This window comes from Hyaena hyaena, unplaced genomic scaffold (genome assembly GCF_003009895.1).
Source record: "Hyaena hyaena isolate Hyena2069 unplaced genomic scaffold, ASM300989v1 scaffold_138, whole genome shotgun sequence".
Classification (NCBI taxonomy): Eukaryota; Metazoa; Chordata; class Mammalia; order Carnivora; family Hyaenidae; genus Hyaena; species Hyaena hyaena.
In genome coordinates, this window is record NW_024080770.1 from 2,683,216 (window position 1) to 2,698,646 (window position 15,431).

Here is a 15,431-nt window from a genome sequence, read left to right on the forward strand (position 1 = left end):
AAAGCTGTTGTGTTCTTGTTTGTTTGCTTTTCTGTCTTTAAAAGGAAAGGTGTGTGCCTCTTCCCTTCTTCACACTGGATGAAATGCCAATGTGGTGACTGGTGTGAGGGCAGTTATCTTGAGACCTGGGGTGAAGTGATGCTATTTGGTGATAAAGAGCACAGGAGTCTGACTTTTCATGAAGTGGTTCTACTAGCTCTGAATTGCTTCTATCAGAATTTTGCATGGAAGTAAATAACATTTTATTTTGTAAGCCACTATTAGTTTAGATTTTCCATCACAGCTAAATATAATCCTCAAGTATATACTACCCAGTCTAAAGCAAGTCATTCCATTTTCTATGCCTCAATTCTTTTTTTTAAATTGAGGTATAACTGATACAGAACAGTATTAGTTTCAGGTGTACAAAGTAGTGATTCATTATTTGTATATACTGCAAAATATGCCTCAATTCTTTAACCTACAAAATGTGTACCTTCTGTTTCCTTGACTGCCGCCTTACCAACAGTTAAAGAATAATTAGATGATGCATGTGCTAAATATTTAATTCTTTCGAAACTAAAACTCAAGCTGAAATTTCTTTGAATAATCTACCTTTACATACATCATCTTATATGCATCTTTAGGCCTAGGAATACTTCATCCCCATTATGTGTCCTGTGTTGCACATACTACCACAATTTTAATTTTGAGAGAAAAGAAGTAAAAAAAAAATAAAAAAGCCCTACATCTTTTTTTTTGCACAGAATTATAATGAAAACAAATATAAGGCATTTGTTCCTAACAGATATTGTTCCTGAAATGATGTTCTTAATATAAATTTTTAAAGACAAATATGTTAGAGAGTGCTCGCTTCGGCAGCACATATACTAAAATTGGAACGATACAGAGAAGATTAGCATGGCCCCTGCGCAAGGATGACACGCAAATTCGTGAAGCGTTCCATATTTTTCGGAAATGGTGGGGGAAAGGGAGAGAGGCAAACCATGAGAGACTCTTGAATGCTGACAAAAACTGAGGACTGATGGATGTGGGGGGGAGGGGGGGATGGGCATGAAGGAGGGCACTTTGGGGATGAGCACTGAGTGTTATGTAGAAACTAATTTGACAATAAACTATTTGTAAAAAAAAAAAAAAAAAAAAAAGACAAATATGTTAGAGATAAAACAGTAGGATTACAATAACCAAGAAGCCTGCCTTTTAATTAAACTAAACACTGAATCACTTAAAAATATCTGAAAGGATGAACACCAAAATGTTATTAGCGGTTATGTTTGAAAGGTGAAGTAGGTGATTTAAAGATCATTTCAGCATATCTGCATTTTCTAATTTTCCATAATGAATATGAATTACCTGTGACAAAATATTTAAAACAAATGACAGCCAAGTATTAGTCTACTGAATCAGCCACTTCTATTTGAGGATGTGTTCGATGAGCAATTTTTTAATTAAATGGTTTGTACTTAGAGAAAGAACATCTAAGAAGTGAACTCTATCAAGGACCTTTCGTGCTAGTTCAACTCAGGACACAAATAGTTTTTAAAAGAACCTACCCCTGGGTATTAAAAATATCACATCTTAACACTTCTGAGTATTCAATGAAAATAACACTGATGAAAGTACCTGACAAACAAAAGGCACCTAATAAATGTTGATTCTCAAACTGAAGGACTTCAGCAAATAAAAATAAGAAACGCATCAAGATATAACTATTTTATAACAGACAAATGTAGATTATTTCATACAGTCCTTTTAATGAATTATTATTTCATTCTAAAGACAACAATTCTTCAACCATTAGCAAAAAGATTGCTTTTAAAATAAGGCACTGAAATAGATGCAAACATACTATATTTTAACACAATGAAACACAATGAAAAGTGTTCTGAATGAGAAAAGTATACAAAATAAATAAGACCAGTTTTGTAACCTGCACAATGCATAGTAAGTTAACCATTATATTAGAATCTTTAAAACCAGAAATGTATTTCTCTGTATCAGCCTTAACGGTGATTCTCAAGAAACTGATTGATGAGTTCTGAAACAACTATACAGGTCAAATTGTGTTCTACACCCAAAATGTTTGATTATTTTCAAGTCTGCCTTCCCTTGCCATGCCAAATTCAGTTTATATTTTCTAAAGTATGTTTTGTATATCCTACATATTTAATTAACAACTTTACAATTTTTAACTTTAAGGTAGACAGCTTTATCAGATGATTCTCATTTTAGAAAACCTCTAGGAATGTTATTCCCATTAATGAAAGTTTCACAGTTACAAAAACGAAGGTTACTGTTGATGATGGGTCTTTATAGGAACTTCTCACTGGGGTGTATTCTACATGTACATACAAGAAAGCCTCCAATGCATCTTGTGGATAAATAATTATAAACTGGAAAATCCACAAAGAAGGCTTTTCTATAGGTACAAGAAAAATATTTCCAACAAGAAGCCCCTTTATAGACATAAATGCAGAATCACATACTGACTAAATTATAAAATGCTTCATGATAGGTCTAGGGAAATATTTCCTTATAGACTGAAAAATACACTAACAATCATTTTATATCTGAAAGAGTTTGCGGATTTTTGCCATCCTCTCATTTCTTATCAAAACACCATTATTTTTGTTTCATTGGAGAGAGGGTTCTAACAGCGGTAAACATTACTGACTGTATTTTCTATTATAGATCTGTTCATTTCTGAGAGTAAATGAAAAAGCAAAAGGCTCTCCTTTGCGCTTTCTCTCTTCCTAATAAAAAGACAGGCCTCTACCATTTGTAAGGCTGGGTGCTGGAAAAGCAAGCACTCTTAATATGGACCTCAAACAGAAGGCATATCTTATAAACCAGGTCACCTCGCTACGTGTATTTCCCTCTTGTTATTCCTGAGCTTCTAGGAAGAATCTCACTTAAACGTTCCAGCCTTATCTCAGCTCCGCTTAGAGAAGATGAAGCACAGGTTTCTATCATGATTAGTTAAGAGTGAGAGGGGAACAGGCTAAGAACCAACTGTGGGAGATAAGGACACAACGTAAAGGTTTAGAAGTCCCATTTCAGACCCAGTGGGAGTCTTCCACTCTTCGTGGTGAATGAAGCACGCAGGTTTTATTTCTTAGGGTGGAAGCACAGTGTCGAATTTCCTGAACACAGGTACTTCTACTGTGTACCTAAGAATCACTTGAGATTAAAACTGCAGAGATCTGGGACCCATCCCAGATACAATAAATCAGAATGTGTATGGTAGGTGCCTGGAACAGATATTTCAAAATGCTTTCCAAGTGATTCTTAGACAAAGGTTTGATAATTATTGTGAACCACTGCTTTGTAAGAATGGTTCTTTCAAGAGGTCCACAAGTCAAAACTATTTTCATAATCAACTAAGACATTATTTGCTTTTTTTTTTCATTTTCTCATGAACAGACAGTAGCGTTTACTAGCGGCTACATAGTGTGCAGTATCACAACAGATTGGATGTGGTAGCAGCCGTGAGATTCCATCTGTGCTCTTTAAGTCAGACGGTAAAGACAGTTGCAAAAAATGGAACACGATGCTGCTTTTTTCACTAAAGCTTTTTTAGAAAATGCATATTCATTAAAATACGGTTTATACTAAGATGTGCTTATTATTTTATTGAATAAATATTTTATAACTTTTTACTTTCACTGTCATCTATATAACACACATAAACAAAGGGTCTTGAGGCCAGAAGGTGTAAGAACTGCTCTTTCTGGCCGACCCCACTGCCCCATGGGCACTACTGCTCCAGGGAGGGCTACTTGGTCTCCTGGCACATTCAACGTACATTTTGCCTTAAATAAGATTCAAACAGAGAATTTGCAAAAAAGCTTCTTAAACTTACGTTTAGGCAAGGGAATTCAACCTGAAAATGAAATACTGAAGTCTAACTAGTTTTAGTTAGATGTTTAAGATAAACAAAATATGTTTCCCTTGGTGGCATCAGAATGTAAATAAATAAATAATCCTTTAATGTATACACAGGTCGACTCTGATATATGGAACAGGAAACCGTACTTTATGTGATGTATTTACAATATATTAGCAATGTGCCAACACAGGCGTTAGAACAGATTCTACACAAGCGGTAGCAATGAAAGGTTTACTCAAAATGTTAGCTAAAAACAAAATCCTAATTTTCAAAAGAAAAAAAAAGGGATGAACTAGGATTCCTGGATAGAAATTTTAGTACTGACATTATACTATGGTGCACAATCTTATTCTTAAATGAAAATACATTTTAGATACCGTGCCAAATTAATATTTGAGTATACCTTGTCATTAGAGAATGAAAACTGAGAACACTTCAAGGTTCGGGCATAGTTGTGGTGAAAGCAGCTTCTTCTAGCCTTCTGACTGTTACCCAGGTATAAAATAATTACACTGATGCTTTTAAGTTGCCATGTATAAATTTCTTAATGTATTGCTATTTTAAAAATCTTAGATAGCTGTCATCCAAACAAATCATGGCTGGTTGGGACCATCTGAATGAAAGATGTGTGAATACATTTGCTAATTTATACCATATTTAGATTCTATAGGATATAATGATTTAATATATGTTATTGTTGAATAACTGGTATTTGAAAATAAATAGTTTTCTGAGTAGCCTCTTGGAAAAGTGCATTGAATATAGTTTCCAGTCACAGTTTACATTCCTAACTTGTACTTATTTAAAATCTTCTCATCAGAAGGGAGTTAAATAGCACTCAAACCAAAAGTCCAGCAAATCAGACTTCCTTTCCCTCATTTTGGTTTGTATGTTCATTTACAACCATCATTTCTCTGCAAACTTTCCACTTAGTGTATCAAAAATCAAGGTTATGAAAGTTCTCTAAAAGGTTCAGCAGTATTTTGGAGTCTCTGAATGATTACAGCATTCTGTAAATCTGCTTCTTCCAGTGTGAGTGTTTCATCTAGCAATCTGAGGGAAGGAAGAGCTGTGGCCAGGGAAAAGGGAGGGCTTCTCTGGGATCCTTGGTATTTTTCAATGAAGTCTTTGATGTGGCTTATCCTGTAAAATAGTACAGACTATTAACATAATCTTATGAAAATGCGAATTAGTTAATGTGAGGTAATAACCTGAAGATATCTAGCTATGTTCATATATAGAACAGTGAAATTATGATGATAGACTGATCTGGGCTATTTTTTTTTTTAATGTTTATTTATCTTTGAGAGAGAGAGGGAGAGAAAGAAACACACACACACAATCCAAAACAGGCTCCAGGCTCTGAGCTGTCAGCACAGAGCCCAATGCAGAGCTTGAACTCACAAACTGTGAGATCACGACCCGGGCCAAAATCAGATGCTCAACCAACTGAGCCACCCACGTGGCCCAGGCTATCTTTCTTAAAAGTTGACTCTGGATAGTAAGGAATTACTATGATTTATCTTTAGTGTGATGAGGGCATTATGGTTACATTCATTTATTTATTTACTTATTTATTTTTATTTTAGGGGGAGAGAGCAAGAGCACTCAAGCAGAGGAGAGGGGCTGTCTTAAGCAGGCTCCATGCTCAGCACAGAGCCCTATGCAAGATTCCATCCTAGCACCCCAGAATCATGACCTGAGCTGAAATCAAGAGTTGAATGCTCAACTGACTGAGTCACCCAGGCGTCCTGTATTCTTCCACTTTTATTTCTTTATTTTTTAAATGTTTATTTTACTTATTTTTGAGACACACACACACACACACACACACACACACACACACGAGCAGGGGAGGGGCAGAAACAGACAAGGACATAGAGAATCTGAAGCAGGCTCCAAGCCGCCAGTGCAGAGCCCAACATGGGGGCTCAAACCCACAGTGAGATCATGACTTGAACTGAAGTCGGACGCTTAACTGACTGAGCCATGCAGGTGCCCCTGGTTACATTTTTTTTTTTAAATGTTTTATTTATTTCTAGGAGAGAGAGAGAGAGACAGCATGAGCAGGGAAGGGTCAGAGAGAGAGGGAGTCACAGACTGAAACAGGCTCCAGGCTCTGAGCTGGCAGTCAGCACAGAGCCCGACGCGGGGTCCGAACCCACGGACCGCGAGATCATGACCTAAGCGAAAGTTGGACGCTTAACCGACTAAGCCACCCAGGCGCCCCGCCCCTGGTTACATTTTTAAAGAGTACTTATCTTTTAGAAACGTATTGAAATATTTACAAAGGAAACTATACAAAGTCTAGGATTTGTCTGAAAATAGTTCAGTGGAACTGAGTAAGGATCATTCAATCTTCTGTGTGTGTGTACACACACGCATACACACACCTGAAAGGCTCTATAATAGAAAGTTTCTATACTTACATATCTGGCTCTGAATGGATCAGAAATGGTCATACTAGTAATTCTAGACAGACACAGGCTGTAATCTCTTAAATACCAGGTCATGCTGTGTTTCAAACAGAATTAGGAAAATTCTCAACTTGGTGTGGGTAGAATTTCAGTTAGCATAAGAAACACTATAATGTAATATATTTGCAATTTTGGAGGCAGCTCAAAGCTATATTCACCTAAGTATATGTGTACATGTTTAGAGAGACACATACAGAATTCATTACAACTAAGATGCCACTGATTTTAAGACACATCATTTAATGTATAGCTTTAAAAAAATCAAATTATGACAAGATATTTTCTCAACACCTAGAATTTTTATATTTATAAAGAGCACTATTAATTTCACATATTTTTTTTAAAAGATTTTTTTCATGTTTTTAATTTATTTCTCAGAGAGAGAGAGAGAGCGAGCACGTGAGCAGAGGAGGGTCAGAAAGAGGAGGAGATACAGAATTCGAAACAGGCTCCAGGCTCTGAGCTGGCTGTCAGCACAGAGCCTGATGTGGGGCTCAAACTCACAAACCGTGAGATCATGACCTGAGCCAAAGTCAGACGCTTAACTGACAGAGTCACCCAGGTGCCCCCACATAAATATTTCTCAAATCAAGCACCTGCTTCCACTAGAATAAAATAGTTAAGCCATTACTAATACTTGAACATTATTCAGACTTGGATCCTTTGAATCACTTTTGATTCAATTGTTAATGTACATATTTTCCCACATAACAACAGCTCTCTGTATTATCAGGTGTTTTGGTATAAAGGATTTCTTTAAAAAAAGACTACTGTCAGGGAGCCTGGGTGGCTCAGGTCATGATCTTCTGGCTTGTGGCTTCAAGCCCCAGGTTGGGCTCTGTGCCAGCAGCTCAGAACCTGCTTCAAATTCTGTCTCCTTCTCTCTCTCTGCCCTGTCCTGTTTGTGCGTGTGTTCTCTCTCTCAAAACTAAATAAACATCTTTTAAAAATTTGTAAGACCACTGTCTCTGGGATATTTTTTGTTCAGCTGACACTATTCTGCATGGTTTGCAGCAGATACTAAGGCAAAGACAACTGTACAATGATTGCCATATGGCCAACCATGGATTTTAGAGCACACCTCCATTCCAGAGATGCTAAGATGTGAAAAAATGTGCAACTCAAAAGTAGTGAAATATGGCATATCACAAAAGGCAGAATACTCCCTATCACTTCATTAGAGTTCATTAATTGCCACTCTCTTAAACCTGTGTAGTTTATCAAAAAAGTCTCATATATTTCTTCAGGTACCAAAATTAGATAACTAAAGGCTAAATAAAGCTAATGGCAAATAATATAAATACAAAAAGAAAACAGTAAAAATTGTGGTGCCTGGGTGGCTCAGTCGGTTAAATGCCTGATTGGCTCAGGTCATGATCTCATAGTTCGTGGGTTTGAGCCCCACGTCGGGCTCTGTGCTGACAGGTAGCTCAGAGCCTGGAACTTGCTTCAGATTCTGTGTCTCCTTTCTCTGCTCTTCCCCTGCTCATGCGCTCTCTCTCTCTCTCAGAAATAAAGACATTAAAAAAATTAAAAAAAAAGAAAACAATAAAAATTAAAGGAAGCATGGAGCAAAAATTTTAAACATATATTGTGATCTCTATGATGTGATTAGAATAAAGAAATGCAAATCTAAAAATCTATAAGAGGATAAAAAATAACAAATACAGCTCAAAAGGAGGTTAAAAAAAAGAGCAATGAAGAATACAAAGCCATGGGGTGAAGAAAAAACAAACAGCAAGAAGGTAGCCTTAAGCCCAACTAGTTCAGGACATTACAGATCACTGTAAAAAGTAGACTAAATGTTCCAACTTAAAAACAAAGCCTGGAGTGAGGAGGCACCTGGCTGGCTCAGTCCAAGGAGCACATGACTCTTGATCTCAGGATCATGAGTCTGAGCTCCAAGTGGGGTGTAGAGACTACTAAAAATAATAAATAAACTTTAAAAAACATTAAAAAAATTAAAAAGTAAAAATAAAAACAAAGCGTGGGCCACCTCCGCTGTGGACTCAAGACAGACGGCAGTCGCTGCGGGGCTCTGGTAGGCCACTCAGGGCAGCGAGCAGGGTCAGCCGGGTCGCCGGGAGCTGCCACCCCAGCAGCAGCAGAAACGCACTATGGCAGCTGAGCCCGGAGAGGCAGTGACACACCCCACAGAAGACAGGTTCCTGAGCCGGGACTCGCGCCCGCCCGTCCCCCCCACCCATCTCCTGTACAGGGACAGAGCAGAAGGGGCGGATATAGATCCAGTGCCATAGAATGATGGCCCCAATCCACTGGTCCAGATCATTTATAGTGAAAAATTTAGAGATGTTTATGATTATTTCTGGGCTATTCTGTAGTGTGATGAAAGAGTTAAATGATCGCTCTATCTATCTATCTATCTATCATCTATTTTTGAGAAAGAGAGACAGGCAGACACAGACTCTTGAACTCACTACCAGTAAGGTCAAGACCTGAGCTGAAATTAAGTTTGATGCTTAGCTGACTGAGCCACCCAGGTGCCTTGAACTGAATGAGCTTTTAAACTAACCAGAGATGCTACTGAGTTAAATGTGGTGGCATTTTTGGGAAGTTTTCTTTTTTTCTTTTAAATTAAAAAAAAAAAAATTTTTTTTAATGTTTTTTATTTATTTCTAGGAGAGAGAGAGAGAGAGACAGCGTGAGCAGGGGAGGGTCAGAGAGAGAGGGAGTCACAGACTGAAACAGGCTCCAGGCTCTGAGCTGGCAGTCAGCACTGAGCCCGACGCGGGGCTCGAACCCACGAACCGCGAGATCATGACCTGAGCGAAAGTCGGACGCTTAACCGACTAAGCCACCCAGGCGCCCCTAAAAAAATTTATTTCTGAGAGAGAGAGAGACGGTGTGAGCAGGGGAGAGTCAGAGAGAGAGGGAGACACAACACCTGAAGCAGGCTCCAGGCTCTGAACTGTCAGCACAGAGGTCGATGCGGGGCTTGAACCCACAAACCGTGAGATCATGACCTGAGCCAAAGTCAGACGCTTAACTGACTGAGCCACCCAGGTGCCCCTGGGAAGTTTTCTTAAAGTCACTTCAAAAATACTGACGTGAGGAAGTGAACAACATCACTGCAGGAATTGAGGAACAATCCAAAAATTATCAGATTTGGCATCACAGTCGTTAGTGGAATGACTAAAAGATCCATCTCAGAAGCTTGAGTTTATTGCTGATATTTAAAATTTTTTTTTAATGTTTATTTATTTTGAGAGAGAGAGAATCCCAAGTGGGCCATGAACCCCTATATCATGAGCTGAGCTGAAATCAAGAGTCCAACACCTAACTGACTGAGTCATTCAGGCACCCCTATGGCTGATATTCTTAGTCAGGATGCAAAGAATTATACCTGGCAACATTAACAATGGGTTACTCAGAAATATAAACCTTGTGGCGCTTGAACTGACAGCCCCCAGATCAAAAGCTGCATGCTCCACCAACTGGGCCAGCCAGGTGCCCCTAGACCAACTTCTTAAGGAGGATATGAGAAATAACTCTGTCTGCAACCAAAGATATTTCATAATTTCTTAACACCACTGGCCCCAGTGATCATGTTATTTTGGAGACAGAAGTCCAGTACACTCTGGAAATGGTCAAACCAGTACCACATCATGAAAGCCCACACAACTATCTGAAAGGGATTTTATAGGATTGTGGTCTTTCCAAACATCCCAACCTGTTAAATCACTTACTTGATTTACCACCAAGTCACAATTCCCCCAACTACCTTTTTTTTTGTGGCTGTCTATGAAGACATGCTAGAAAACCAATGTGACAACAAGGAGGACATTCTTTTTTTCTACACCCAATGTAGGGATTGAACTCACAACCCTGAGATTAGGAGTTGTAAAGTCCACCAACTGAACCAGTCAGGCATCCAAAGGAGGACATTCTTTAACTCTGTTCTTCTTTCCCTTCTTTTAGCAGCTTAAAAACAATCTTTTTTTTTTAAACACCAAGATGGACATCCTTCATAAAGCATTGAGTAGTGTGAAATCCTAGCTAAAGAAAAGCACATTAGGGGGCACCTGGGTGGCTCAGTCAGTCAAGCGTCTGACTTCAGTTCAGGTCATGATCTTGCAGTTTGTGGGTTCGAGCCCTGCATCGGGCTCTGTGCTGATAGTTCAGAGCCTGGAGCCTGCTTCTGATTCTGTCTGTCTGTCTCTCTCTCTCTCTGCTGCTCCCCTGCTCACGGTCTGTGTCCCTCAAAAATGAATAAATGTTAAAAAAAAATTTTTTTTTTTAAAGGACACTATTAGGAATATTGGAGATATACTGGAAGATCCTTTCAAAGCAAATGCACCACAGAAAGTCACCCACCAAGTGTACAACAATACCATCTGGATGAACTTGATGGAATGCTTTTATTTTTTTTATGAGACTCTAATGCAGACGTTTAAAACTAAAGTGATATTCCCTTTTCTTATGGTATAAAACATGTGAAGTGTGATGCTACTTGGGTGCTGCGGCTATTCAGACTAGTAATTTTGAAATTTTGATTCTTTTAAAGCAAAGTAAATTGGAGAGAGGGAAAAGAAACAAGAGAGTCCCATGAAGGAACTAGTCTTACCAACATTTACTCTAATCCGTTTGCATCAGCTCCTCCCTAAAGGGAGTATGTGCCAATGTATCCGATTTGCACCATTAACGAGTGCTGGTAATTTGTATGTAATGGATATAACGTAACTTCAGTTCGGTTCAAGAAGCAGGGAATGCAATTGTTACATTAGAGATGCTATGCCACACAGTATCTGGCTTACTGTAAACAACTAATGCCAAAAGAACAGTTTTGTAATAAAATGATGGATGCATCCTAAAAAAAATAAAAAATGTGCAAAGTAAAAAAATAAAAACAAAGCCTGATTAATGAACACTTAATAAATATTGTTGGCCAATGATTTTTAAATGCTTCAGTCATTCAGGAGAAAAAAATCTAGGTGACTATTTGCTACTGAAAATGATGGAAGTATTTTTCTAGACAAAGAGATTAAAATAAAAATATTTTATTTTCTTAAAAAGAAACAAACAGCCTGGAATAACAAATCCCCTCTTCCATTTTCCACCTATTTCGTTGGCCTTCCTTCCATTTTAAAGGAATTTGGTCACAGAAGAACATTCTAAGGCATCCTTTAAACATATGCTTCTTCTATTATTATCATCATCATTAGCTCTCTGATTCTAGCTGTGTAGGGTGGTTTGTCATTTGGAAATAATAGAAGTGAAATGTCTTGAAGAGAACCTAATATACAGAAAACACCCAATAGGTGGCAGCTAAAAATAAAACACAAAGGCACAAAAGAGGAACCGAGAAAGACTGTTAGCCTAGATATAAAAACTATACCCAAACAACTATTTACAAGAAACATGTTTAAATAGACAGACACATATAAATACATCGTTAAACTGAAATTAAAAGGAAGGAGAAGGATATTATACCATGCAGGCACCAATCATAAGGAAGCTGGTGTGACCACATTAGTATCAGGCAAAGTACACTTCAATACAAAATTATTAGGACTAAAAGGGACATGTCTTTAGTGCTAAAAGGTCAATTAATAGAAAAAAACCACAATTTTACCTCTGTACAGACCTAACTACGTAGCTTTAGCATTCATAAGTAAATGTTGACAGAAATAAAGGAAAAATACACAAATCCACAATAATAGCTATAGATTTTAGCACAGATCTATAAGTAACTGATAAAATAAGCAGGAAAATAAAGCAGTAATTTAATTTATTGAAGAGTTATAGTAATTAAGAGAAAGTGTAGTTGGCACAAAAGATACACAGATCACTAAATAGAATGGAGAGTCCAGAACAGATCGTCTGATTTACAAAGATGCCACAGCAGATGGGTCAGGAAATAAGTCTTTTCCACAGTGTAATAAACTTGGACTTGGTCACGTGACTTGCTCTAGCCAATGGGCTGTTGGAAGAGTGATACAAGTAAAAGTCTGCTTAGTGGGACCAGTCTCGTGCCTCTGTCATTGTTAAGAGAACATGGACACGCAGGCAGCTGATTCAAGGAGAAGATACACAAGGAGCAGACCCAGACTCACAGACACGTAGCCTAAATTAGTGCTCCCTTCGATGACCCGCAAACACGAATGAGCCCAGCTGAGATCAGCAAAGCCATACCAGCTGACACATAAATACTTATTATAACATGCCAGATTTTCCTATATGTTTATTGAGCACTGATGATTGATATATCCATATAAACAAATATAAATGTGGATCATTACCAATAAAAATAGAATGGATAACTGATTTCATACAATGGATTATAGTACAGTAATGAAAACAGATGAGGTACAGTTACATACATCAACATATAGGAGTCTCAAAAACAAAAGCTGTAGAACACATATGGTAACATTTATACCACATTAAAAAAAAAAAAAAAAAGCAAAATTGCCTTTCCTTTTCCCTACTAAACAACTTGGTCCAAAAGCAACAGCATGGCAGAACATGGGAACCAGAAATGATAGGGAGTTTTGGTGGCCCAGGACAGGGACTCAGAGTCTCTGAGGGAGAAGAAGGTCTCTGCACAGGAAAGCTAACCACCTGCATGGTGCCAGAGCCTGACAAACACAAGAAGGGTATCCATGCAGGGGGAGATGAGGCAGGGGGAGTCAGAGCATAAGCAGGGTAAGGGTGTGGCCCACATGGAAGACCTGTCCAGTAGAGTGCCAGCAGCCCAGAGGGGTGAGGAATATACCCAAACTGGCACGGGGTGGCCTGTCTCAAGCAAAACGGAAAGAGCCTTCTTATAGAGGAGTGGCCAGCTGCAGCATGTAAGAACCAAAATGGGGCAAAGAGAGTGTACAGGCACAGGGGAGAAGAGGCTGCACCAAATGTCACCAAGAGGGTGAAGAGGTCAGCAGCACAGGGTGTTGAAGTGGTCTGGGGTGATGTGTCAGACACCTAGCAGGAAGAGAAGGGAACTGAAGTGGGAACTCAAGCAGGATATGGGAAAGCCCAAGCAGGGTGAAGAGTCTTCCATGAGGGAGAGGTGGCAACAGGGAAAAAAGAGAATGGTTCTACACAGGAGAATTAGTCAATAAATAAATATATTAAGAATAATTGAAGCCAGGCTATTCAGTATGGGAGAAATTAGTTATAAATGTGGAAAGGAAAAAACTAGAATAAACTCCATGGTGGTAGACTGAGTTTGGAGGTATCTATGTGAACTCATGCTTTTCACTCTGTAAAGACATAGAAAATACAAATATAAATGTACATGTGTGTATGTATATGTGTGTGTACACCTATCACTCTCTCCACTCAGAAAGCTTGAGTGGTAGGTAGCCACTGTCCATTGAAAAAGAACCAGGGCTTCTGAGAAAAAGGACAGAAAAAAACCTGAAAATACTTTTGTACCTGAAAACAAGGAAATACTCAAAGAATGATGGGAACATGCCAATAAGATAAAGGCAGACCCACTGACTATATCTGGGAATATATGAGCATTAAAATAAATTTTGCTGGTTAAAATTTTGCAATATTAAACTTCCTCACCAGAAAATATATATTAACTACAAAGAGAAAAAAATAACTTTATACTAAAGGAGATTGGCAGATATCCTTTTAATCAAGTGATCAAACTTAGGGTGCCTGGGTGGCCCAGTTAAGCATCCGACTTGGGCTCAGGTCATGATCTCATGGTTGATGAGTTCAAGCTTGCAGACAGCTCAGAGCCTGGAGCCTGCTATGCATTCTGTGTCTCCCTTTCTCTCTGCCCTTCCCTGCTCACACTCTGTCTCTTAAAAATAAATAAATGTCAAAAATATTTTTTAATAAAAAGATGAACAAATTTAACATCATCATAATGGGACAACATGTAAATGATGCCACCTGACAGAATGCAATGAGAGATACAAAAGCATCACTTTTGTGATATTCCTGCCAAAATTAGTGAACTAACTATAATCACGAGAAACAATCAAATACAAAATTGGCCTGTAATTAAAAGAAAAATGTCAAGGTTATAAAAATCAAAGAAAGACTGAGGAACTATTATTTCAAACTCAACATGATAAAAGGCATATATGAAAGAGCCACAGCTAATATCACCCTCAGTGAGGAAAAATGGAGAGCTTTTCTTCTTCGATCAGGAACAGGATAGGAATGACCACTCTCATCATTACTATTTAACATAGTACTGGATGTCTTAGCCTCAGCACTCAAACAACAACAAAAAATAAAAGGCGTTCAAATTGGCAAGGAAGTCAAATTTTCACTATTTGAAGATGACATGATACTCTATCTGGAAAACCCAAAAGACTCCACCCAAAAATTTCTAGAACTAAATACATGAATTGTGCAAAGCTGCAATATACAAAATCAACATGTAGAAATCTGTTGCATTTCTATACACCAATAATGAAGGAACAGAAAAAGAAATCAAGGAATTGATCCCATTTGTATCTGCACCAAAACCAATAAGATATCTAAGAATAAAGCTAACCAAAAAGGTAAAAAATCTGAAAACTATAGAACACTTATAAAAGAAACTGAAAAGAACAAAAAGAAATACGAAAAAACTTCCATGCTCATGGATTGGAAGAACATTGTTAAAATGTCAATACTACCCACAGTAATCTACACATTCAATGCAATCCCTACCAAAATATCACCAGCATTTCCCACAGAGCTAGGACAAACAATCCTAAAATTTGCAAGGAACCACAAGAGACCCTGAATAGCCAAAGCAATTCTGATAAAGAAAAGCAAAGCTGGAGGCATCACAATTCCAGACTTCAAGCTGTATTAAAAAGCTGTAATCATCAAGACAATATGGTACTGGCACAAAAAGCAGACACACAGATCAATGGTACAGAATAGAAAACTCAGAAATGGGCCCATAACCATGTGGTCATTTCATCTTCAACAAAGCAGGAAAGAGTATCCAGTCAGAAAAAGTCTCTTCAACAAATGGTGTTGGGAAAACTGGACAGCAGCATGCAGAAAAATGACACTAGACCACTTTCCTACACCATACACAAAATTAAATTCCAAATGAATGAAATATCTAAATGTGAGAAAGG

The 15,431-nt window shown here is 38.1% G+C and overlaps 1 protein-coding gene, 1 non-coding gene and 1 pseudogene across 4 annotated transcripts in view; 2 read left to right on the top strand and 1 right to left on the bottom strand.

The window, feature by feature from the left end:
- Window positions 1–845: 845 nt before the first annotated feature.
- On the top strand, window positions 846–952 carry LOC120235846. The gene has a single exon (XR_005529510.1). It is a non-coding gene; the product is annotated as a U6 spliceosomal RNA (small nuclear RNA).
- Window positions 953–1,730: 778 nt separating this feature from the next.
- Window positions 1,731–15,431, bottom strand: part of UBXN2A (UBX domain protein 2A) — a 55,907-nt gene continuing 42,206 nt past the window's right edge. For all 3 annotated transcript variants that reach the window (XM_039238275.1, XM_039238276.1, XM_039238274.1), the window contains exon 7: window positions 1,731–5,032. In XM_039238275.1, coding sequence (XP_039094206.1) covers window positions 4,840–5,032 — 193 coding nt within the window. In that variant the 3' untranslated portion in view covers window positions 1,731–4,839. The remainder of the gene's footprint in view (window positions 5,033–15,431) is intronic.
- Window positions 8,064–10,169, top strand: LOC120235818 (annotated as a pseudogene).